Consider the following 24,814-nt stretch of genomic DNA (forward strand, 5'->3'; position numbering starts at 1 on the left):
TAGCCTCACTGTGCCCATCAAATGTAGCCTCACTGTGCCCATCAAATGTAGCCTCACTGTGCCCATCAAATGTAACCTCACTGTGCCCATCAAATGTAACCTCACTGTGCCCATCAAATGTAACCTCACTGTGCCCATCAAATGTAACCTCACTGTGCCCATCAAATGTAACCTCACTGTGCCCACCAATGTAACATCACTTTGCCCACCAATGTAACATCACTTTGCCCACCAAATGCAACCTCATTTTTCCCACCAAATGCAACCTCATTTTTCCCACCAAATGAAACCTCACTGTGCCCATCAAATGCAGCAAAACTGTGCCTATCAAATGCAGCCTTGTTGTGCCCATCAATTGCAGCCTCACTGTGCCCATCAAAGGCAGTCTCACTGTGCCCATCAAATGCAATCACACTGTGCTCATCAAATGCAGCCTCACTGTGCCCATCAAATGCAGCCGCATCGACCCCCCCAGCAGCATTTAACCAGCACAACCCCTGCCCGCTCGCTTTCTGACTGCCACTTACCGCATCTTGGTGGCGGGTCAGGCAGCAGATGACGGGGGTGAGCTGTGGGATGGGCAGAGGGTCAGGCAATGGCTCCTGTGTCCTCCATGCTTCCTCCTGCTAGATGTCCAATAGGAGCGCCTGACCTTCCAGCCAATCAGGTGATGGGTATTAGACCTGCGCTATCCTGATTGGTGGAGAGCCGATTCAGTGTTAAAAAAAAAAGCAAATATTCATTTGCTTTTCTAATACACCTGGGTGGGCTCCAAGTGCAATGCTCTGCGCTCACCCTATTTTGAAGCCTATTAGAGCCTATGGCTCTAATCAGGTACAGGGAAATGTGGAGCAGGGTCTCTCTCTCGCTGTGCAGGGAAATGTGGAGCGGTGTCTCTGTGTGGCATAGCTTTACTCACAAAGTGACTCTGCTGGCCAAGATGCGTTTGTTCCACTGCTGGCCGCTATCATCTGCAGGGGTTGCTAGGATTGACTGGCATCTAGCAACCAGTGATGTCACAGTCCCCAGGAGGAAAGGATCTTCCACCTCCTCCACGCCTATTAGTGTTTTATCCACTCACCTCCTCCCTCCATCTTCTCCTGTGTGGCGGCATGCGTCTCGGAGCCTGCCTGAGGGAAGGGAACGATCACTGACTGACAGAAGCACCTCTGCCTGAGGTGAGGGAGCAGTGAATGAATTAGAACATATGTGTAATGTGGAGCATATGTGTCATGGGAGAATGAGCTGGTAGCAGAGGAGGAGATCACATCCTTAAATCTCAGCCAGGGGTCATGCTGGGACTTGTAGTCCTTTACTTTTGGGGATGTGATATCCCAAAAGTAAAAGGCTACAGGTCCCAGCATGAACCCCTCAGAGCTCAGGACCTAAGGGGACACATCCTTAGATCTCAGGATTTCATGCTGGGACTTGTAGTCCTTCACTAGTTGGGGGGGGGGGTCAAATCCTTAAATCTCAGGCGGTAATGCTTGGACTTGTAGTCCCTCACAGGCTGGTCTGGGGGGGGGTCAGGTCCTCAGCTCTGAGGGATTCATACAAGGACTTGTTTGCACTTTAGTTCTTGGAAGCCATGGTGGTACAAGTCCTCCACGGGCCCTGGGGGGCCACATTGTCCTCCCTGACCCTCCCCCCCACCTTTGTGATCATGGAAAACCTTAGTCTGTTTTCCCTATCCATCACTTTGCCACCACCGGTTATATGGGCCACTTGACTGGACTTGCCCCCCTGGCCTAGGGCTGCCAGCCCTCCCCTGAAGTAAACCCATCAGGGTTTACTTCCTCTTTAACCCTTTTTTTGGCTGCTAGCAGGTGTTAAAAGTGCCCCACTAGCAGCTGAAAAACAACGGTAAAGCGCAGCTAAAAATAGTGCACCTTACCGCCGATGCCCGGCTGTGAAAGTCTCCTAATGTTCCGCTTTGACCCCTTTCACATTAAAGCGGTTTTCAGCCATTTTAGCGCTAGAAATAGCATCTGTAAAGGGCCTGAAAACCGCACTAAATTCATTCTAGTGTGACTTTTCACACTGGGGCGGTGTACTTGCGGGACGTTCCGAAAAAAGTCCTGCAAGCAGCATCTTTGGGGGCGCTGTATTTAGCGCTCTCAAAACGCCCTGGCCATTGAAATGAATGGGCAGCGCTTTCAAAGTGCCTGAAAAGCACTTGGGGGGTACCGCAACATCTTCTTGGGGGTTAAAAGCGCCCTGCAATAGGCCAAAAAGCACCGCTTAACCACTTGGGATCCGCGCTATTGCCAAATGACGGCATTAGCGCGGATCTACTTTTCCGGGACTACATCTATTGACGTCGTCCCGGGTACGAGCGGCCTGCGCGCGCCCTGAGGGGCGCGCGCGGCGCGCTCTGTGATCGGCGAGTCCGTGAGACTCGCCTGATCACCGATCCGTGTAAGGGGTCGATCCCGACCCCTTATCACGTGATCAGCTGTCAGCCAATGACAGCTGATCATGTGATAGAACGGAGCCGGTAATCGGCTATTATTCCTCCTCGCGCTGACAGCGCGAGGAGAAAAAAAAAAAGCCGATCACCGGCGGCCGTGATCGGGACATCAGTCCCGATCACGGCCAGCAATACAGCTGACCACCTGCCCCCTGCCAGTGCCCACCTGCCCACCGCAGTGCCATCCTGAATAAAAGTGCCCCCCAGCAGTGCCCATAGTGCCCACAGTGCCACCCAGCAGTGCCACCCACAGTGCCCACAATGTGCCTCAAAGGTCAGCTGTGCCCCAGCAGTGCCACCCCAGTGCCGCCCATCAGTGCCCAGCAGTGCCACCTATCAGAGCCACCTATCAGTGCCCATCAGTCCCATCTATCAGTGGTACCTATCAGTGCCCATCCGTGCCACCCATCCGTGCCACTTATCCGTGCCACCCATCCATGCCATCTTATCTGTGCCCATCTTTGCCCATCAGTGCCGCCTTATCTGTGCCCATCGGTGCCGCCTTATCTGTGCCTATTAGTGCCGCCTTAACTATGCCTATCAGTGCCCACCAATGCAGCCCATCAGTGCCCACCAATGCAGCCCATCAGTGCCCACCAATGCAGCCATCAGTGCCGCCTAATCAGCGCACTTCAATGAAGGAGAAAAATTACCCGTTTGCAAAATTTTATAACAAACTATTAAAACATGATTTTTTTTTTTTTTTTTTGCATCTTTTTTTGTTTGTTTAGCAAAAAATAAAACTCCGAGCTGTAACTAAATACCACCAAAAGAAAGCTCTATTTGTGGGAAAAAAATGATAAAAATTTCATTTGGGTACAGTGTTGTATGCCCGCGCAATTGTCATTCAAAGTGCATCAGCGCTGAAAGCTGAAAATTGGTCTGGGACTGAGGGGGGTTTAAGTGCCCAGTAAGCAAGTGGTTAAACAAGCGGCGCTGACGTGACCAGTGTGAAAGGGGTCTAATATATACATCTTCCCCAGCACACCGACTCCCCAAACACAGACTGACCCTTCACCTAAATCCCCCTTCCAAGCATGGACCCAGAACACACCCTTCAGTACACATAATCCCCCCTCCTGCCAGGACAAAGACCCCCCCAGCACAAACACCGACACTCCCTATCAACAAGTACAGAGCCCCTCCCACCCTAAACTCACCCGACAACCAGCGGGAGCTGAGAGTGAGAAGAATTCCTCTCAGCTCTGCCATATGACCGGAGCAAGGAAGGACACTTCCTCCCACTGTCACTGGAGGCTGTCGACCCGCAATACAAAAACTTTACCCACTGCGCTCTGAACTTGCCAACTAGTGACGTCGCGGCCCACCTCCTCTTCCGCTCTTGTCAATAAAGTTGAGTGTGGTGGGCGGGGTTTCCCTGAGCGGGACTGACGATTTGTTTTCCGCGGTGTCCGGGAAAGATGCAGTCGGTGCGGGGGGATTCCGCACTGCCACAGCAGGCCGGTCTGGTAGGTGTTGGGGAGAATATAGCCCTGTGCTGATTTAGAGGAGTCTATGAGACATGGCATTCAGCCATTGTGTACATATATATATATATAATTTATTTATTTTTTTTCTGTTCATAGTGCTGTCCTGTATATGGTGCCTCTACTGTCCAATGCTCTACCTTATACACACACACACAATTAATGCCCCCCCCCCCCCAGAGCTTTTTTTTTTTTTGTGTTATTTGATCATCTCTGCGGCTTAATTTTTGTTGCACTATAAATGAAAGAAGACAATTCTGGAAAAAAACAAAACAAAAAAAAATTGTAGTAAAAAAACTCTTCTGCCAGGATCGATTTGATTTAAATCGCTAGTAAAAAGGCTTGATTTAAATAAACTCAATTTAAATCATCATTTTTTTTAAAGCGCAACTGTCATCTCTGTCCCACAGCGGCCTCTCTGACCTGCTGTTGACTCACCGGCAGTTTCATTCACTTTTAATAGGACGGCTGGTGGTGATGCGGCAGTGACACAACAAGGGGAGGGCTGTGGAGGCAGCAGGTGATTGGATGACTGCTAACAGGCGCTGCCATGATGGATCTGAAATGACAGGTGCTCTTTAAATGTAAGGACTTGGGCTCCTTTCACACGGGCTTGTCCATTTGATAGACTCGGCTCCGTTGATCCCCACTGAGCAGGTGGAATACAGGTCCCTCTCTGCTCAATGTGCAGAGAAGGACCTGTCAGAGCCCTGCTCTCTAGTGGGGGAGATTGGATGAAAACCGACTGCCTGTCTGTTTTTCATCCAATCCGCCAGACGGATGGAAAATCAGGTCTAGATTTGGTGGATCGGATAACAGCAGGTGTCAGCGGACATGATAGGCTGCCTCATAGGGGTGAATGGAGCACCCGATCAGGTCCGCCGCCAAAACTGACAGGCGGACCTGATCGGAAAACCCTTTCACACTGTCAGTTTTGACAGCGGACCTGATCAGGCGCTCCATACTGGTCTATGGAGCGACGGATGTCAGCTGTGTCTGAATTTTTTTTTTATTATACACTAGTAATGGAGGCGATCAGCGACTTCTAGTGGGACTGTGCTATTGCAGCAGACAATCTGACACTTTGTGGGAACCAGTGACATTAATACAGTGATCAGCGCTAAAAATATGCATTGTCCTGGCTGGGAAGGGGTTAAACAGCTTGGGCACGATCAATGGGCTGTGCCTAGCCAGTGTTTTTTGTGTACTGTTTTTACTGAGGGAAGTTATACGTTTTATTTCCTTTGCAGTAAAAGAAATCCATCGCTTTCCCCCTGTCAGAATGGAACTCTGCCTTGTTTACAGGGCTCCATCATGTGTCTTTCCCACATGATTGATGGAGATATCCATTGGCTGGCACCCATTGATCTGCATCTGCTGTGACAAATTGCTGCATAAGTGGCATGTTGGCACCACACGTGCGCCTCCCCACCTGGAAGTGTAGAACCACGTGTGTGTGTATATGTATGTGTGTGTATATGTATATGTGTGTGTATATATATATATATATATATATAAATTCTGCGCTGCATGGCTGCCCTGTAGCAGTAAGTCTGCTATGGGACAGTCGGCAAGTGGTTAAAAAGTTTTGAATTACAAAACAAACGCATTAATTCCTGAGGTGGATGCAGTATCTGTTGCCTCTACACCGAGAACAGAGCAGTCAAACACCATTGATTGCTCAATTCTTGGTCTGCTTGGAGCAGTGACTGCAGTCAAGAAAAATTACTCATTTGCAAAATAAAAAAAAGTTTTGGTCCTTTTTGTTAAACAAAAAAAAAAAATTCAGTGGTGAGTAATCGCTTCAACCCTGGGAGATTTTACCCCCTTCCTGACCATAGCATTTTTTTTTAAATTTAGCACTACGTCACTTTAACTGACAATTGTGCGGTCATACAAAACAAAATTTGCATCCTTTTTTCACCACAAATAGAGCTTTCTTTTGGTGGTATTTGATCACTTCTGCATTTTTATGATATAAACAAAAAAATATATATTCTACATATTTTTGTAAAAAAAAAAAAACGCAATAAGCGTATATTGATCGGTTTGTGCAAAAGTTAGTCTATAAACTATAGGAAAGATTTGTCTTTTTTTTTTTTGCTAGCGATCTGCGATTTTTAGCAGTATTGCACTGATTGCTATGTAAATGCGGAGTTAACACTAGGGGTCGATCAAGGGGTTCACTGTGTTCCCTATTTAGTGTTTCTAACTGCATGGGGATGGGACTGGCTGGGGGAGGAGACATATCGCTGTTCCTACTTGGTAGGAACAAACGGTATGTCTTCTCCCCTGACAGAACACCCAAATCCGCATGCTGGCTCTCATGCCCGAGATTGCAGGTAGCTGGCAGCGATCGCGGCCACACGCATCGGGCGCCCCCTGGCGGCTCTTAAAGGTGACAATGTACCCATATGGGGTTTTGCCCAACAGCCATTTTGCCGTCGCAAATGGGTGTGAGTAGGTCGGCAAGTGGTTAAATACTACCAAAAAAAAGCTCTATTTGTCTGAAAAAAATGATAAAAATGTAATTTGGGCACAGTGTTGCATGACTTGGTATTTGTCACAGTGTTAGAGTGCAGAAAGTTGGCCTTAGCAGGAAGTGGGTAAAAGTGTCCAATATTGAAGTGGTTTAAATTTTTTTTTACCCCTTATGGCTGTGGAAGAGGCCTTTGAGTAATGGATGCAGGAGGAGACTTCATGGGTGTAGAGGAAGCTGTTGTGGGTAAAGACTTTGGGGGGAGGGGGGGATAGCTGTACGAGGAGTCTTCAGTGGGACAGGTTGCCAGAGGAGGCTTCAGAGGACCACTCGTATGAAGAGGAGGAAGCATGAAGGTGCGAAGAAGGTGGTTGGTTAGTATTTTGCCTTATTCATTATCTTCAGGCAATGAGAGTAGATAACTCTTGTATCGAGGAAGGAAACCCACGGCAAGGGTAAAGATTTTGCATCCCTGGAGTTCAGCTTTTAGACTAGTACACACTGTAAGAAAATGTTCGCCTGACTCGTGCATGCGCAGTAGGAAACCGGCTGTGAAGCCTGAAGGTGTCACTACTGGTTACCCTTACTTGCAATGCCGCTACCTGCACCTGAAGCCAATAGACGAATCGTCTGGGGATGCCAACATCGTGGGATGCCTGGACAGGTGAGTGTCCTTATATTAAGTCAGCAGGTACAGTATTTGTAGCTGCTGACTTATTTTTTTCAGACGGAGCTCCGCTTTAAACAGCAGAACAAATCATGTGATGCAATGTTTAAAGATTAACTCTGCAAACGTCTAATATAAGAAACCCTGTGTATTCTTACTTCCAGATCTGTGCAGCAATCCAGCTTGAAATTAATGCCTATCTTTTAACTTCTGTAAGTCCTGTTTATAATATCACTGCTGCTCTCTCTCCTTGTGCAGGGTGACTGGTCTTGCTCCTGCCCCCTCTTAGGAATTTCATTGCAGGCAGCTTATAGTGGGTGAACCTGCTGGTCCCTTCCACAGCTCTACTCTCTGCATATGTGAAATCTAACACAGTGAGGATGGATGCCACTGCTACTTTTGCAAGAAAATGTCTGGGTTTCTCTGTGGCCTGGAGTTCAGCTTTAAATGTAAGGGAAAGAGGAAGTACTTCATGACATCCCATATACCACCCACTGTTCTGTTAAAGTGGGCCTGAACGCAAAAAGTGAAGATCTGCTGTGGTATAAGGAAAATCTAGTAGTGCGAATGAGCAGAACCCTGAATTCCTCCTAAAAATAGACGTGTGCCCAAGTATTTAGTCTCCTATAGCTGTATATCTGCAGTTTGAGACCTTTAGGCTCTGACTGCTCATCTCAGGAGATTTTGGGTAGTAGTTGGTGATGTCACTATTTTGCAGATCGCTGTTCTCCATGCTAAAGGCTGATATAAGGAAGCAAAGCCCTGCCTCTCCCAAGATGGTTGCAGGGACACAGTGCAGAGCAAGGCACGGTGAATCAGTAATGAGGAAAGAATCAGCTGCAAGGAGACAACATGCAGTACTGCTGACTAGTCTTTTGCCCTCTGCCTCCACAGCTACCACAGTTAGGCCCCGTACTCACGATTGGACTATCGGATGGGAAATGTTTGTCGTCAGGCTGTTGGCGGAAAATCCGATCGCGTGTATGCTCCATCGGAAAATTGTTGTTGGACTTTCCACCAACAAATGTTGGCTAGCATGTTTTCAAATTTTCTGCTAACAAAATGTTGTTTGTTGGATTTTCTGATCATGTGTACACAAGTCCAAAGTACAAACACGCATGCGCGGAAGCGGTCAGTCTTGTAAACTAGCGTTTGTAATGGAGAATTAACATTTGTGACGTGGCAAATTATGAAATCTCGAAATGCAGCGCACAATTCTCTTCTTCTTTAAAGAGGAAGTAATCCCTGATGAGTTTACTTCCTTTCATTCCCTGCAAAGGTAAAGCATAATGGACTACTATGCATCGCATAGTAGTCCATTATGTGTCACTTACCTGACACAGGAGCCAGCAAAGTCACCGCTGTCCCCTGTAGTCCGGCACATCCATCTTCTCGGTGGGTCTCGCTGCTCCGCCGCTGTCATCCGGCGAAGCCGTCACTCCCGCGCACGGGAGCCGCCACGCACGGCATATAGCCGTTGACGGGTACCGCACTCAGTGCGCCAGCGTGCCGCTGTCTACAGTGAATGCGCCGTAGACAGCGGTGCCTGTCTTTCGGCAAATATCTCCTAAACCGTGTAGGTTTAGGAGATATTTCTTGGACCTACAGATAAGCCTTAATCTAGGCTTACCTGTAGGTCAAAGTGCGTTGTAAGGGTTTACAGCCACTTTAATGGGATAATAATGAAGCTACTTTTGCTGGTGATACTGATGGAGTTATTGCAAACTAATTTTCAAAGGCTTTTTTTTTTTTTTCTAGTGATATCAAGAATGATATTATGTTTGTTTTTTATTTGGGAAAGTTACCACAACAACATTATCCTGTTGTTGTTTTTAAGATCAAATATACGACTATGTTGGTGTCCCTTGTCAAATTTACATTCAACTGTCATTTGAAGTAAAACACATAGCCAAGTATTATTCTACACAATTTTTATTTTTTATTTTTTTGAACTTTAGTCTTAGTCTGTAGGGTTCAATATTGAGTTGGCCCACCCTTTGCAGCTATAACAGCTTTGTTTGCCCATTCTTCCAGAACCTCTCCGCGGGATGTGGAAACCTTGCAAAAAGATCTGAACAATTAATTGGGTGGGCAACTACATGGCAAATGAGATTTAATGTAGAAACATTTAAAATGTATGTGTTTGGGTGGCAAAAATATGAATGCATTCTATACACTGGGGGCAGAACATCTGGGGGTCCTAGTAGATGATAGGCTCAGCAGCTGTTAACAGAATATTGGTGCATTAAAAAGGGGATTCCAGAGATATAAAATTATAATTCTCCCGCTCTACAAGACTCTGGTCCGGCTGCACATGGAGTATGCTGTCCAGTTCTGGGCACCAGTCCTCAGGAAGGATGTACTGAAAATGGAGCGAGTACAAAGAAGGGCAACAAAGCTAATAAAGGGTCTGGAGGATATTAGTTATGAAGAAAGGTTGCGAGCACTGAACTTGTTCTCTCTGTAGAAGAGATGCTTGATTGGGGATATGATTTACATTTACAAATACCGTACTGTTGACCCCACAATAGGGATAAGGGAGTTTAACCACTTGCCGACCGCCGCACGACGATATACGTCGGCAGAATGGCACGGGCAGGCATATGGGCGTATATGTAAGTCCCTGCCTTCCCGAGGGTGGGGGGCCCGATCGGGCCCCCCCCCCCCCCCCCCCGGTGCCTGCGGCGGTCGGCATTCGTTCGGGAGCGATCCGGGATGAGGGGGCAGCCATTCATTCATGGCCACCCCCTCGCGATCGCTCCCGACAAATAGAAATGCTCCTTGACATCACTTCCTCTCCTCACAGGAGAGGAAGTGATGTAATCTCTCCTCCGTGTCGGTATTTTTCGTTCCGGCACCGAGGAGAGAGGATCGGTGAGTTGCACCAACACACCACACGTACAGTAGAACATGCCAGGCACACTCACACCCCCCCTTTACCCCCCGATCACCCCCCCAATTACCCCTGCCCCCCCCCCAGTCACAGTGACACCAATTGCATTTTTTTTTTTTTTTGCATTGGTGTCATTTGTGACTGTAATAACTGTTAGGGCAGTTAGGGTTAGCCCCCTTTAGTTCTAATGTGCCCCCCTAACCCCCCCAATAAAGGTTTAACCCCGTGATCACCCCCCATCGCCAGTGTCAGTAAGGCTGGGTTCACATTGCAGCGGTTTATGAGAACGAATGTGATTCGCACCGCACTGCAGTGCAAATCACATCCGATCTCTGTGCGATTCGAGTTCAGCCATACAGATAGTATGGCTGAATTCGTGTCGCACCCGCTGCACCCGCCGCAAATTCGCACGGGACCCTTTTTTTGGTCCGCAGCAGAATCGGATCGCATGGGTGTTCACACCATGCGATCCGAGTTTGCAGATCGCACTGCGATATGCGAACTGATCTGGGGGTATCATTAACATTTCACTGACACTCCCAGCAGTTCGCATAGGGCAGTGTGAACTGCTGCCGGGAGGCATGCGATGCGGGAACCCGCCGCGGATTCGTGGCGTTCCCGCATCGCTCCAGTGTGAACCCAGCCTAATAAGCGATCATTTTTCTGATCGCTGTATTAGTGTCACAGGTGACGCTAGTTAGGCAGGTAGGTATTTAGGTTCGCCGCAACTTTTTATAGCGCCAGGGACCCCCATATACTACCGCATAAAGCCCCCTGATTGCCCCCTAGTTAACCCTTTCACCAGTGATCACCATATAACTGTTACAGGTGACGCTGGTTGGTTAGTTATTTTTTTATAGTTTCAGGGCACCCGCCATTTATTACCTAATAAAGGTTTAACCCCCTGATCACCCGGCGGGTGTCATTTGTGACTGTAATAACTGTTAGGGCAGTTAGGGTTAGCCCCCTTTAGTTCCAAGGTACCCCCCTAACCCCCCCAATAAAGGTTTAACCCCGTGATCACCCCCCGTCGCCAGTGTCACTAAGGCTGGGTTCACATTGCAGCGGTTTGAGAATGGATGTGATTCGCACCGCACTGCAGTGCAAATCACATCCGATCTCTGTGCGATTCGAGTTCAGCCATACAGATAGTATGGCTGAATTCGTGCCGCACCCGCCGCAAACTCGCACGGGACCCTTTTTTTGGTCCGCAGCAGAATCGGATCGCATGGGTGTTCACACCATGCGATCCGAGTTTGCAGATCGCACTGCGATATGCGAACTGATCTGGGGGTGTCATTAACATTTCACTGACACTCCCAGCAGTTTGCATAGGGCAGTGTGAACTGCCGCCGGGAGGCATGTGATGCGGGAACCCGCCGCTGATTCGTGGCGTTCCCGCATCGCTCCAGTGTGAACCCAGCCTAATAAGCGATCGTTTTTCTGATCGCTGTATTAGTGTCACAGGTGACGCTAGTTAGGCAGGTAGGTATTTAGGTTCGCCGCAGCTTTTTATAGCGCCAGGGACCCCCATATACTACCGCATAAAGCCCCCTGATTGCCCCCTAGTTAACCCTTTCACCAGTGATCACCATATAACGGTTACAGGTGACGCTGGTTGGTTAGTTATTTTTTTTTATAGTTTCAGGGCACCTGCCATTTATTACCTAGTCTCACTAGTGTACCCCTAAATTTAGGGGTGTCTACTTTCCAAAATGGGGTCATTTGGGGGGCGTTTGTGCCATCTTGGCATTTTATGGCCTTCAAAACTGTAACGCCCTTAGAAAGCCTGAAGGCGGTGCTTGGATTTCGGGGCCCCGTATACGGCTAGGCTCCCAAAAAGTCCCACATATGTGGTATCCCCGTACTCAGGAGAAGCAGCAGAATTTATTTTGGGGTGTCATTTCACATATGCCCATGGCATGCGTGAGCAATATATCATTTAGTGACAACTTTGTGAAAAAAATAAATAAAAAAAAAAAGTTTGTAATTTTCCCGCAACTTGTGGCAAAATATAAAATATTCCATGGACTCAACATGCCTCTCAGCAAATAGCTTGGGGTGTCTACTTTCTAAAATGGGGTCATTTGTGGGGGTTTTGTGCCATCTTGGCATTTTATGGCCTTCAAAACTGTAATAGGTAGTGAGGAGTGAAGTCAAATATTTACGCCCTTAGAAAACCTGAAGGCGGTTCTTGGCTTTCGGGGCCCCGTACGCAGCTAGGCTCCCAAAAAATCCCACACATGTGGTATCCCCGTACTCAGGAGAAGCAGAAGAATTTATTTTGGGGTGTCATTTCACATATGCCCATAGCATGTGTGAGCAATATATCATTTAGTGACAACTTTGTGTAAAAAAAAAAAAAAAAAAAAAAAATTTTTTTTTTGTCATTATTCAATCGCTTGAGGCAAAAAAATAAAATATTCAATGGGCTCAACATGCCACTTATCAATTTCCTTAGGGGGTCTACTTTCCAAAATGGGGTCATTTGGGGGGGTTTTGTACTGCCCTGCCATTTTAGCACCCCAAGAAATGAGATAGGCAGTCGTAAACTAAAAGCTGCGTAAATTCCAGAAAACGTACCTTAGTTTGTAGATGTGACAACTTTTGCGCAAATATACAGTTATTGACTTTTTTTTTACCAAAGACATGTGGCTGAATACATTTTGGCCTAAATGTATGACTAAAATTGAATTTATTGGATTTTTCTAATAACAAAACGTAGAAAATATCATTTTTTTTTCAAAATTTGCGGTCTTTTTCCATTTATATCGCAAAAAAATAAAAATCGCAGAGGCAATCAAATACCATCAAAAGAAAGCTCTATTTGTGGGAAGAAAAGGACGCAAATTTTGTTTGGGTACAACATTGCATGACCGCGCAATTACCAGTTAAAGCAGGCAGTGCCAAATTGTAAAAAGACCTCTGGTCATTTACCAGCAAAATGGTCCGGTCTGAAAGTGGTTAATAAGACTCATGGCCACTTGTTAAAATTAGAAGAAAAGAGGTTTAACCTTAAACTACGTAGAGGGTTCTTTACTGTAAGAGTGGTGAGTATGTGGAATTCCCTTCCACAGGCGGTGGTCTCAGTGGGGGGCAGTTATAGTTTCAAAAAACTATTCGATAAGCACCTGAATGACCACAACATACAGGGATATACAATGTAATACTGACATATAATCACACACATAGGTTGGACTTTTGTCTTTTTTCAACCTCGCCTACTATGTAACTAAGTGCATCTGCAAAGTCAGTCACTGCTCTAATTCATCCCAAAGGTGTTCTATCGGGTTGAGGTCAGGACTATGTGCAGGCCGGTCAAGTTCCTCTACCCCAAACTCGTTCATCCATGTCTTTGTTATATTGTTTGTCGTGTGGACAACAGGGCCTCTTGAGACATGACGGCAGCCCATGTATACTAATGAAGTGTTATTATCTGATTAATCGGCCATGAAAATAATCGTTGGTTGCATGGACATACGTTTCAGTCATTATGACCAGGGCAATTGAGGACCTTGGATCCTTTTGCGCTCTTATGATATTCTAAGCCCATCTGCTTGCAAGAGGCATTTGGAGGTTGCTCTGGTTGTAGTCGCTGTTTGCTATCTCAGGGAAACAAAAGCCCTGGCTGGGTATTGGCCTCAAGTGATCCAGCTTGTGGTAGCTGGTAAGCATGCACTTTATGTGGTGGAGGATATACTTTGCATGTTGGTGTGATCTTTTCATCTGCAACAGGAGGATTCCAAACCCTTGGTGTTCACCTATTGTGCATCAGCAGTACTTACCAAAGACTCTTTTTCTTTTTTTTGCTTGTGTTGCTGATTCTTGGGACTCCTTAACCATTAGCGTTGATTCACATGTCACTTATCCATTTGTCACTCATTAGAATTGTTCAGTGCGCAGCTCTCATATCTTATTCTTGTATATTTCTTTATCGTACATCATGGGACACAAGGCCTTAAGTCAGGGTTCGACACAACCCGGGCGCTAGGTCGCATTTGCGACTAGAATTAGCGACATGGGGCAGCACAGCTGGGGATATCCTGTCTCCATGGACCCCCCGGCTTGATTGCATCAGGGTGTGATCGTATTGGGCCCTTCCGCCGTTGGCTGGTAATTGAGGCCGCGGCTTTGAGGCCTTCTGCAGTCCTATGATTCCTTCTGGAATCTGGCGCCCTCTTGTGGTGGCTGTTGGTATGACAACCAGCAATGCTAATGGAGCTTCCCCTGCCTCTTTTCATTGCCTGCCTCTCTCCTTCCCTTTTTATTTAGAACCCCTAAACATTTTTATATATATATATAAAATTTTTTTTTTTATTCTAACACCCTAGAGAATAAAATGGTGGTCGTTGCAATACTGTCTGTCACACCGTATTTGCGCAGTGGACTTACAAGCGCACTTTTTTGGGGAAAAATAATTTTATTTAATAAAAATAAGACATCGGTAAAGTTAGCTCAATTTTTTTATTTTTTTTTATATTGTGAAAGATAATGTTACGCCGAGTAAATTGATACCCAACATGTCATGCTTCAAAATTACGCCCGCTCATAGAATGGCGACAAACTTTTACCCTTTAAAATCTCCATAGGCGTCGTTTAAAAAAATTCTACAGGTTGCACGTTTTGAGTTAGAGGAGGTCTAGGGCTAGAATTATTGCTCTCGCTCTACCGATCATGGCGATACCTCACATGTGTGGTTTGAACACCGTTTTCATATGAGGGCGGGACAGGGCGCATTTAAAATGTTTTTTTTTTTCTTATTCTTTTAACTTTTTATTTTTTTCACTGTTCTTTTAAAAAAAAAAATTGTCACTTTTATTCCTATTACAAGGAATGTAAAAATCCCTTGTAATAGAAAAAAATCATGACAGGACCTCTTAAATATGAGATCTGGGGGGTCAGAGAGACCTCAGATCTCATATTTACACTAAAATGAAATAAAAAAAAAAAAAAAATTGTCATTTGAAAAAATGAATAAAATGTCCCTCTAAGAGCTATGGGCAATGACTTTGAGACAGGTGGCGGGGGGGGGGGAGCTATCTTCCCCTCACTCGTCTCCATGTCAGGCCAGGGACAGGTCCAGATCGCCGTTATGGACCTCGCTCCTAACTTTTTTAGCTGGCTCCTAGATTCCAAGCAAATTTGTCAAGCCCTGCCTTAAGTAATTACTTAATGGGTTATAGGCCACCTTCAGGTGTTGACACTGGTAAACCCAATCAAAGGAAGTTTACTCCCCTATATAACCCCTCCTCATTCCAGGAGCACATCCGTTTTTTCCCCGGTGTCTAAGGTGTTGGTCACGAGTGAAGTGCTCTGAGGATCTCCAGGAGGGATCCATGCTGGATTTAAATACCTCCATAAAAAGAAGCCAGATTCATCCAGAAGTGCCACTGAGGCCTAAAGTGGATGGTACCTGGGACCTCTTATCTGAAGCACAAGGTTTTGCCTGTAATGACTCTTTTGTAGGGCTGGATCCCAGGAACCCAGGGCTTAGGTTTTGTCACCATTAACTCAAGCTTCCTGATGGGGTGCTTATATAAGGCCCAAGGCGGTTGGACCCATTCTTGCGGACCCAGTCCTTGAAGGTTTGCTAAACGTACCGTGATGGGTGAAAGTTGGATTTTCTGTTAATGCAGCAAAATCCTGCGGCGAGGACAAGGTAAGGGAAGAAAACTTGGATATTAAAAACACCTATGCATTTCTTTCATTATAAGGAAAAGATGTTGTCATGCCTTAAAGTCTCCACTAGATGGAGTCTATGCACATACCTTACTCTGTTGTCTCACTGTTTGATCAGTTCTGTGTCTGGCTGCACAGCGTGTGAAAGATTTTTTTTTTGAAAGGTAAAAAATCTACAAAAAAGTCTTCCCCCTGATGGGGCCAGAGGGTTAGGGGGACAGCGGTGCTGCACCCCCTTACATTAACCCCCCTCCGCCGTGGGGGATGCGGAAAATCCTGCTGTTTTACCGCTAATGTCCTGTTACTGTGGGTGTATTTTTTTATTTTTTTTTTTCACATGTCTGGGGCTGACGCCCCTGTCTCCCCCCTCCTGTCATGTCTGGGACCCGAAAAACGCAGAATAAAGGAGGCGGAATTTTTTCAGAGGGTGTGGGGCCTAATGCAGGTGCCGTGAAATGTCCACAGCAGGCTAATAGCAGATAATTATACAGCTGTGTCAGTCTCTCCTCTGCTGATGGAGGAGGAAACAAGCTGCCTGGACACAAGCTATGGGATACGTATAGGTTGCAAAACTGTCATTCCTGATACAGGAATGACACTTTTTCCAGCACTAGGCTGAACTGTATAGCCGCTTTAAAAACTCATGACTATTTTCAGCGATTTAGTGCAGTGCGTGTGTGTGTGTAGTGCCTTTTTTTTTTTTTTTTTCTTGCCTGCCAAAAAAGACCACAAAAGCAAAAAAAGTCAAGGTTTCACCCCCAGGCATTGGGATTTCAAGCTGTATTTCCATGCAGTCATCCTCGCCTGAATTACCAATTATGGCAAGCCAGGGTGAGCCATTGGAGCAAATTGATGGTGCAGCTGCCTCTCACATCTCAGCACCAGTATACATGACTAAAGATGCCCTTTCCTCCTCCCTTCAGGATCTGGAAGAAAAATTTGCTTCTTTAATCGCATCCTCCCATTCAAATGGATAGGAACATTTCGTTAAATGTGAAAATCAGGAGGTGTTCTGTCACATTAGCAACCATGTAAGGTCGGCAGGTTTACTGCTGCTTTTAAAATTTTAACATCTAAACAATCCGTCGGATTTACAAATACTGTATTTAAGCATATAAACTCTGTTGTGTGTTGAAAATAACAGTGAAATCTAAAACTCCAGTGGGTGTAACAAGATTTGTCTTGTTTGGGTGGGTTTTTTTTTTTTTTTTTTTTTTTTTTTGTTCTGATCTGAAAAAATGATCCGAGGAAGGATCCGATCCGTGAGTTTTTTTTTTTTTTTTGATCCGTTGCACCCCTATTTACCAGCTTCAAAACCTGAAGGTGGCCTATAACCCATTAAGTTGAAAAAAAAAAAAAATGTGTATATATATATATCTCTATCTATCTCACTTGGAGCTGCTGCAGTTTTTATATTGTATAGGGTGCAGTTAATTTTTCCCACATGTCTTTATGGACCTTGCTGTGTGCAGTTATGTTGGAACAGAAAGGGGCCACTCCCAAACTGTTCCCAGAAAGTTGGTTATGAAATTTGTCTAAAATGTCTTGGTACCCTGATGGCTTAAAGCGGAGTTCCGGCAAAAAAGTTTTACACTTTTTTTTTTTTTTAAATCCTAGCATTATTACTAATGAAATTCAAGAGTATACAATGATTGTGATTGATTGTTCAAAAAATATACATTTTGTATTGTAGTAATTTATTCCTCAGTTTGTGGCGGTTTCCATCATGAGATGGCTTCCTGGAATATCTTTGGAGACGTGCATGCTGGGTTATGACAACTTGGATAACAACACTCTGAACTAAGATGGCGCTGTAATCTGCCTTACATCAAGTAATTTCCTGTCAAGAAATAACGTGATGTTTGAGCACAGTAACCCACACACTCCTGGAAAATTAATGTCAACATTTCCCAGGCGCATAGGCGAGGGAGGAAGTCACGAAGAGCTCCGCAGACCAGGAAGTGGCACCATTATTGCACCCCCCTCCTTGGACCAGTGCACAAAGCAAGCTCCATAAAGACAAGGATGAGCGAGTTTGGGGTGGAGGAACTTGACTGGCCTGCACAGAGTCCTGACCTCAACCCGATAAAACACATTTGGGATGAATTGGAGTGGAGACTGAGACCCAGGCCTTCTTCTCATCCACATCAGTGTTGACCTCACAAATGCGCTTCTGGAGGAACGGTCTGGTCAAACATTCTCATAGACACACTCCTAAACCTTGTGGATAGCCTTCCCAGAAGGTTTGAAGCTGTTATAGTTGCAAAGGGTGGGCAAACTCAATATTGAACCCTACAGACCAAGATTGGGATGCCATTAAAGTTCATGTAAAGACAGGTGTCCCAATACTTTTGGTAATATAGAGTGTGTGTATGCATGTGTAATATACATTTTATATATAAAATTTATATTACACACACTCTCTATATTACCAAAAGTATTGCCCGGGTGGTGTGTGGGATCTTCAATGTCATTGCTGATGGGAGGAGGTTTGCACTCAAAATCTCACGATAAATGGCCCCATTCATTCTTTCATGTACACGGATCAGTCATCCTCTTCCTTTTGCAGAAAAACAGCCCCAAAGCATGATGCTGCCACCCCCATGCTTTACAGTAGGTATGGTGTTCTTTGGGTCCAACTCTGCATTCTCTCTCCTCCAAACATGACTAGTTGTGTGTTTTACCAAACAGTTCTACTTTGGTTTCATCTGACCATATGACATTCTCCCAATCCTCTTCTGGATCATTCAAATGCTCTCTAGCAAACCTCAGATGGGCCCGGACATGTACTGGCTTAAGTAGGGGGACACGTCTGGCACTGCAGGATCTGAGGTCCCGGCGGCGTAGTGCGTTACTGATGGTAGCCTTTGTTGCATTGTTCCCAGCTCTCTGCAGGTCATTCACTAGGTCCCCCCATGTGGTTCTGGGATTTTTGCTCACCATTCTTGTGATCATTTTGACCCCATGGGGTGAGATCTTGCATGGAGCCCCAGATCGAGGGAGATTATCAGTGGTCTTGTATGTCCTCCATTTTCTAATTACTGCTCCCACAGTTGATTTCTTCACACCAATCTGCTTGCCTATTGCAGATTCAGTCTTCCCAGCCTGGTGCAGGTCTACAATTTTGTTTCTGGTGTCCTTCAACAGCTCTTTGGTCTTCACCATAGTGGAGTTTGGAGTGTGACTGAGGTTGTGGATAGGTGTCTTTTATACTGATAACAAGTTCAAACAGGTGCCATTAATACAGGTAATGAGTGGAGGACAGAGGAGCCTCTTAAATAAAAAGATACATGTCTGTGAGAGCCAGAAATCTTGCTTGTTTGTAGGTGATCAAATACTTATTTTCCACCATAATTTGCAAATAAATTCTTTCAAAAATCAGACAATGTGATTGTCTGGATTTGTTTCCACCTTTTTGTCTCTCTTATAGTTGAGGTATAGCTTTGACAATTGTCTCCCTCTCTCAAGTGGGAGAACTTGCACAATTGGTGGCTGAATAAATACTTTTTTGCCCCACTGTGTGTGTATATGTGACACACACACACACACACACACACACACTATATACTCTGATAGTCTGGCTAGCACCATACATTCAGCTGCTGTGTGACTCTCATACACAGAAGAGTTGGGGTCGCTTAGCCACCCCCTCCTCTCTCCTTGTCTACAGAATGCTGTGTATTTTCTGAAGACTTTCACAATGGTGTGCTTTTCCCTCATTTTTCCAGGTTAACAAAAGCTTGAAGACTATCCCCCATTAAATCCTATGTAACTGTTCATACTACAGTTGTGCTGCACTTTGAGAAGTCCTGCATGCTGTATCCTTGGTGCACTAAAAAGGCACTTTGCATTGTAAGTCAATGGAAATGCATCAAAAGCGCATCAGTGTGAAATGGCCCTAAAGCTGCACAAAGGCTCATCAGTATTAAAGGTTCTATGGGATACAAGGTATTCAATAAACAGCCAGCGCAGAGAAGGGGCAGCTAAACTGCATTAACTCTTCTGTATAGCCTCATAGCTGCAGAAGCAATGCTAGCTGTAGTATTTGGCACAAATATTGAATTAAACTTGAAAGAGCAGCAATCTGCATATTTAACACCCTTAACCAGAGGTAACATTTCCCCTAAGTTATTAAAAATACCTGTATCTGGAGTTCTGCTTTAATGAATATGAGCTAATGTATGGCTGTGATGCAAGAAAAATCTTCCATCCCCCCCCCCCCCCTCCCCCAGTGCACACCAATGCCCTGTATTATGAATTGACACATTGAACTGTGCTGGGACTACTTTTCACAACATAGCCCAGCGCAGGGGATGTGATAAGCCCTTAGGGTAATTTTGTTCTCGGCGTTTTTTTTTATTTATTTATTTTTTATCCTTCCTACAGATTATCACATGGTTGAAGAAAATGTTTGGTGACAAAGCACTGCCACCCTATGAGGTGAACACGAGGACGGTGGAGATCTTGTGTCAGTTAGCAGAGTGGAATGAGGCTCGAGATAAAGATCTAACCCTTGTCATTGAGGATCAGAAAGTGAAAACTGCAGAAATAAAAGCTGAAGGTGATTTCATCCCTTTTTTTAATAGCTGTTATGCTAAAATGGTGCAGATGCTTTACTGTGAGTAGATGTAAATAAACATACTCAATGCAAAGTGATGTATGTGTAATGCACGCTGAACACTGCACTCACTTTCAGGCACTAGAGTCTTTAGAAAAAAAGTTCTCATTTGGCTGCAGTTTTGCCAGCAGTCACATGACCACCCTGGTTCCGCACTTCTCTAGCACAGAAGTGATTGGGGCATGTATTTTTGTGATCCCGTCCTTGCATACAGCTATAAACTTAAAATATCATGGGTGCTGCAGGAAAAAGACAGTTGGAACCATCTAAACGGAGGTCTTGCAGATATGCTATTAAATATGAAAGTAAATAGGACTGCAGTTTGCAGAAGCCAGCGATGTCTGTGCTTGCTTTAGGCTGACTACCCAGGGAGAGGGAAACAAAGTTGATGGAATTACAGTAGCAATCTGCCAGCTGTATGAGCCCCCTTCTGGAATTCTGAGTTACTTTTAAACTGAAAGGATCCATGGGTAAGAAATTCCAACTTGGCATTTGGATGACTGCAATTATGGAGCAAAGGACATTGCATAGGTTGAAAAAACACTAGTCCATTCTAGCTCAAGAAGGAAAAAAAACTAAGCAATAGCAAACCTCCATATGCACAATCCTATATCTGCAGTTGATCCAGAAAATATTGCGTACATAGAAAAAAAATTGCCTGTACATACATCTTAACCAGGTTCTGCCTGCCAATGTAGATAAATTGTTGGACGGATCCTCTCTCTAGTTCAGAGAGGACCTACCCATATGTCCTCCCAGAACTGCGCCCTGGGTACGTACATTGGGGTGCACAGCCTGTAACTGCTGTGTCCAGATACCGTGGCTTACCAATCACAGTATTGAGAAAACAGACTAGTAAAGCACACTACAAGGTCCAGTCAAACAATCAACAGCCTTAGGCATCCGCATGAGATGGACTTGGGGTAAAACTATTCTAAAGGGTCCTACAGTCTGCCAGAAGATCAAGGGAGATCCTAAGAGCTCAAACAGAGATGGCAGCATGGCATCCTTATTAGAATAATGAAGTCCTTTATTTCATGAAAACAAATAGTACAAATTGTATATCAAAATCTTGGTGTTCTGCATGGAAACAGTCAGCCTTGTGGCAACCCCTCTTGCGTCATTGAGAAGTGAAGGGTGCTGCTGGGGGGGTCTGGATTGAATAACGCGTGTCAGTTTTTACTCCTCCATTGACAATTCCAATCCAGCCCCCCAGCAGCACCCTTCACTTTTCATTGACACGATAGGGGTTGCCACGGGGCAGAATGCTGATTGACAGCTGTCATGATTTTATCTCTTCAGAGCGGGTCAGAGTGATAGGACTGGTTTACATCCATTGACAGCTTTACAGTCCATCCATCACCCTACTGACAACCCTGTGGTGTTCCTATCTTCTACCTGTGCTGAGTACCAAGAATTTGCTAATGTAAGTGTACTTTTGTTTTTATGAAATAAATTACTGCATTATTCTAATTAGGATCCCGTACTGCTATCCCTTTGTCGTTTGAATCACAGTATTGGGCTGCTGTGAGTGGCTCTGGTACCATGTGATCGCTATGACCAATCGCAGCAATTGGTTACAGTAGTAAGCAAGGCTGTCATTCATGATGCCTTACTACTGTGTGATCCCTGGTCACTGCTATCACATGGTACAAGGCTGCTTTGACTGGTCCTGGTACCATGCGATTGCTGTGACCAATCACAGCATTGTTGTAAATTGTGTGTGATGACCAATAATTGTAATTATTAGTATTACCATAGAAACAGGCGTAAACCAATTTAGTGCAAAACTCCTTCAACCTAACCAATTTCTCCCGCAACAAAAAAAAAAGTCCACTTTGCACTTGCAAATAATACTATCGGAAGCCTTTAAAGTAGCTAATCCCCAGAAGAGCGACAAGCTATGCAGTCAGGAGGGGTGCGGAGGACGTAGGAGGCGTCCTCGCAGCCCGAACCTCCCGATGACCCTGCGCTCTCCCCCTGCCCTCTGGTTCTCTTCCGCTCTGAGGTGGTGCGGTGCTGGCTGCCAGCTGACCGGTTCTCAGTGAGCAAGGCGCCGCTACGGTATCTGCCTCAGCCCCGGCACAAGCTAGCGGACCGGCCATTGGAAGACCTCCCTCTGCCACGCCACCGCCTCCCCCAACATGCCATTCCAACAACTAACCTCCACCAGCTGAGAGGGCTGAGCACCGGAGTGGAGATATAGATGGGATGATGAGGGACATCTGAGCCAGGGAGCTTGAACAGGTGGTAAGCTGGGCAGCCTGATGGGGATGACAGCGGTGATGAGAGGTATGCAAGAACTTTAAATTGCATAGGGGGAAAAGACCTCAAGCAATTTGGGCGTAGTGTCCCCCCCAACCCTCCCCCACCCCTCCCCGCCGGGAACAAGTAAAAGGAGTTGAGTGGTATTGAGTGAGGACATAAATCGGATGGTCTCACCCTCTGTCAGTGTTCTGGGTGAGTGTTGCCTATAACTGCTGCTGAATGAATCTTTGATGCTGTAACACTGAGGACACACTATGGCTCACCCGGGGACCCCCATTAAATGAATAGAGACAGTAACATATGGAAGCAAACTTGCAGGGGGAGGCAAGAGCATAGTGTATAGCGGTGATTAGAGAAACACCTGGAATCGACGCAGAAGGATGGGAAAGCTTAAAAGATTTTATCCCCCTGGTGAATGATCCCCACAACCGCTGTATAGATAGATAGATGGATATAGATAGGCTCCTTAAATAAATATATGAGGGGAGAAAGGGGCAAAACTGGTGACTGTCCGGTGGCCCCTGAGATGGACTAGACTGCACTGTCTGCAATGGTCACTAATACAAGGGGCAGGGAAAGGGGTGCCCACACCGATTGTTGTCTACTGGAGACGGCCTGGATATTCTGAGGTGGATGTAAAAGCTGCTAGCGGAGGAAGGATGATGGTTGCTACCTGATACTCCCTGTGATCTTTTTTGAGTCAATCATTGCTTAAAATGTGTGCTTATGAGGCTCTATTTTCGCTTCTTTTGCCAGTAGTGTGTTCTATTACAGAGAGACCGATTTTAACGAGACTTGTATAATAATTTTTGCTCCGATGCTAAGCAGTAGCAGATATATGAGCCCGTACTCTGTTTGAGAAGTTAAAGTAGGAGGGACTGTCCCCAAGGGAAATAATATCAAGCCCCCCACCCCTCCTCCTCTGCCCCCCCTGAATGGAAAATGATAAATGAATGTTAGCCGAATTTTGGTGGTAGTGTACTAGGTATTGTATTCAGACTGAATAATACTGTATAATATTGTGGAGGCACCCGAGGGGAGGGTGGTTTAAAGGGTAAGGGAAAGGAGGCGTATTATAATAGACTAGGGCAGGGTCAGAAGGGCATAAGTTAAGAGTTAAAGCTGTAGAAATTAAGCCAGGAGCAACTTGGTAAGGTGGGGGGGGGGGGGGGTGGTATTGTTTGTCTCTCTTCTTTTTCCCCTCCTCTTTAAAGATGAGGGGGAAGACAGGCAAGGCAAATAAACCACCTACCCCAGTTGCAAGCCCGGTCGGAATTCAAAGGTATATGGCCGCAAACTCAAGTATAAGGGAAGAAGAGGCTGGGAGCCCCAGGGGGGAAAAAATCACTCCGGTCAGGCCCAAGTAGACAGAGGAGGGAGAAGAGCAGGGGGAACAAGAACCATGCCACAAAGTCAACTGAGTTTTAAAAAATGGGGTCTACGAACAAGTCAGGGACATAAGGCAGAAGGGATCTCAAGGAAATGGGGGAGAAGTAAATACGGAGGAAGGAGAACTTGCTCTGGAAGAGCAGGTGGAAACCCCACACCCAGAACAAGGTTCACAAATTAGAGAGATGCTTACGGAGATGTTCTCGAGAATGGAAACCTCTCTAAAAGCAGATATTGCGACATTAAGGGCAGATATTGCCCAGGTCCTGGGAAGAGTGGAGGAGATGGAAAACAGAGTAGAGGCCCAGGAGCAAAGAATAGAGGATATACTTGAGGAGGCAACAGCTCTCCGGAAGGGAAATGGAACAATTAGATATAGGTTAGAAGAGCAGGAGAACCGAGGTAGAAAGAACCTAAGAATAAAAGGCCTCCCCGAGTCGCATAGCATTTCAGCGTTAAGGGAAATAGCTCAGCAAATATTTAACCCCCTCCTGGATAAAGAAGCCACAGCCCCATTGAAAATGGATAGAATACATAGTGTCACGTTCCTTCGGATTAAGATCCGAAGCCCCGCGAGATGTGATAGTAAGATTTCATTATGTTGAAGAAAAAATGCAGGTAATGAGAAGTCAGAATAGCACCGGGGGACCTCCAAGATTTTTGTGAGCGTTTAGGAATAAGGCCCATCCCACAGATAGAATGGGAAAAGGAGGATAAGGTGGGGGGACTAGCACACAGAACCCAAAGGAGTGAGAAGCAGGATGAATGGGGTACTCGGGGGAGAGGGGGGGCGATCCTGAATGCCTGAAGGTAGCTGAACCCAGTGTCGGGAGTGGAGGGGGGGGGGTAGGGGGGTAGGGGGGA

The 24,814-nt window shown here is 45.8% G+C and overlaps 1 protein-coding gene across 1 annotated transcript in view; it reads left to right on the top strand.

Moving 5' to 3' along the window:
* The first annotated feature begins 3,755 nt into the window (after positions 1-3,755).
* The window catches only part of HAUS1 (HAUS augmin like complex subunit 1), a 56,228-nt gene continuing 35,169 nt past the window's right edge, over positions 3,756-24,814 (top strand). Inside the window, exons 1-2 of the mRNA XM_077474124.1 lie at positions 3,756-3,939; positions 20,062-20,236. Of these exons, the coding sequence (XP_077330250.1) occupies positions 3,892-3,939; positions 20,062-20,236 (223 nt within the window). The 5' untranslated portion in view covers positions 3,756-3,891. The remainder of the gene's footprint in view (positions 3,940-20,061; positions 20,237-24,814) is intronic.

This window comes from Lithobates pipiens, unplaced genomic scaffold (genome assembly GCF_037356315.1).
Source record: "Lithobates pipiens isolate NorthernLeopardFrog02 unplaced genomic scaffold, aLitPip1_a1.2 Scaffold_8, whole genome shotgun sequence".
NCBI lineage: Eukaryota > Metazoa > Chordata > Amphibia > Anura > Ranidae > Lithobates > Lithobates pipiens.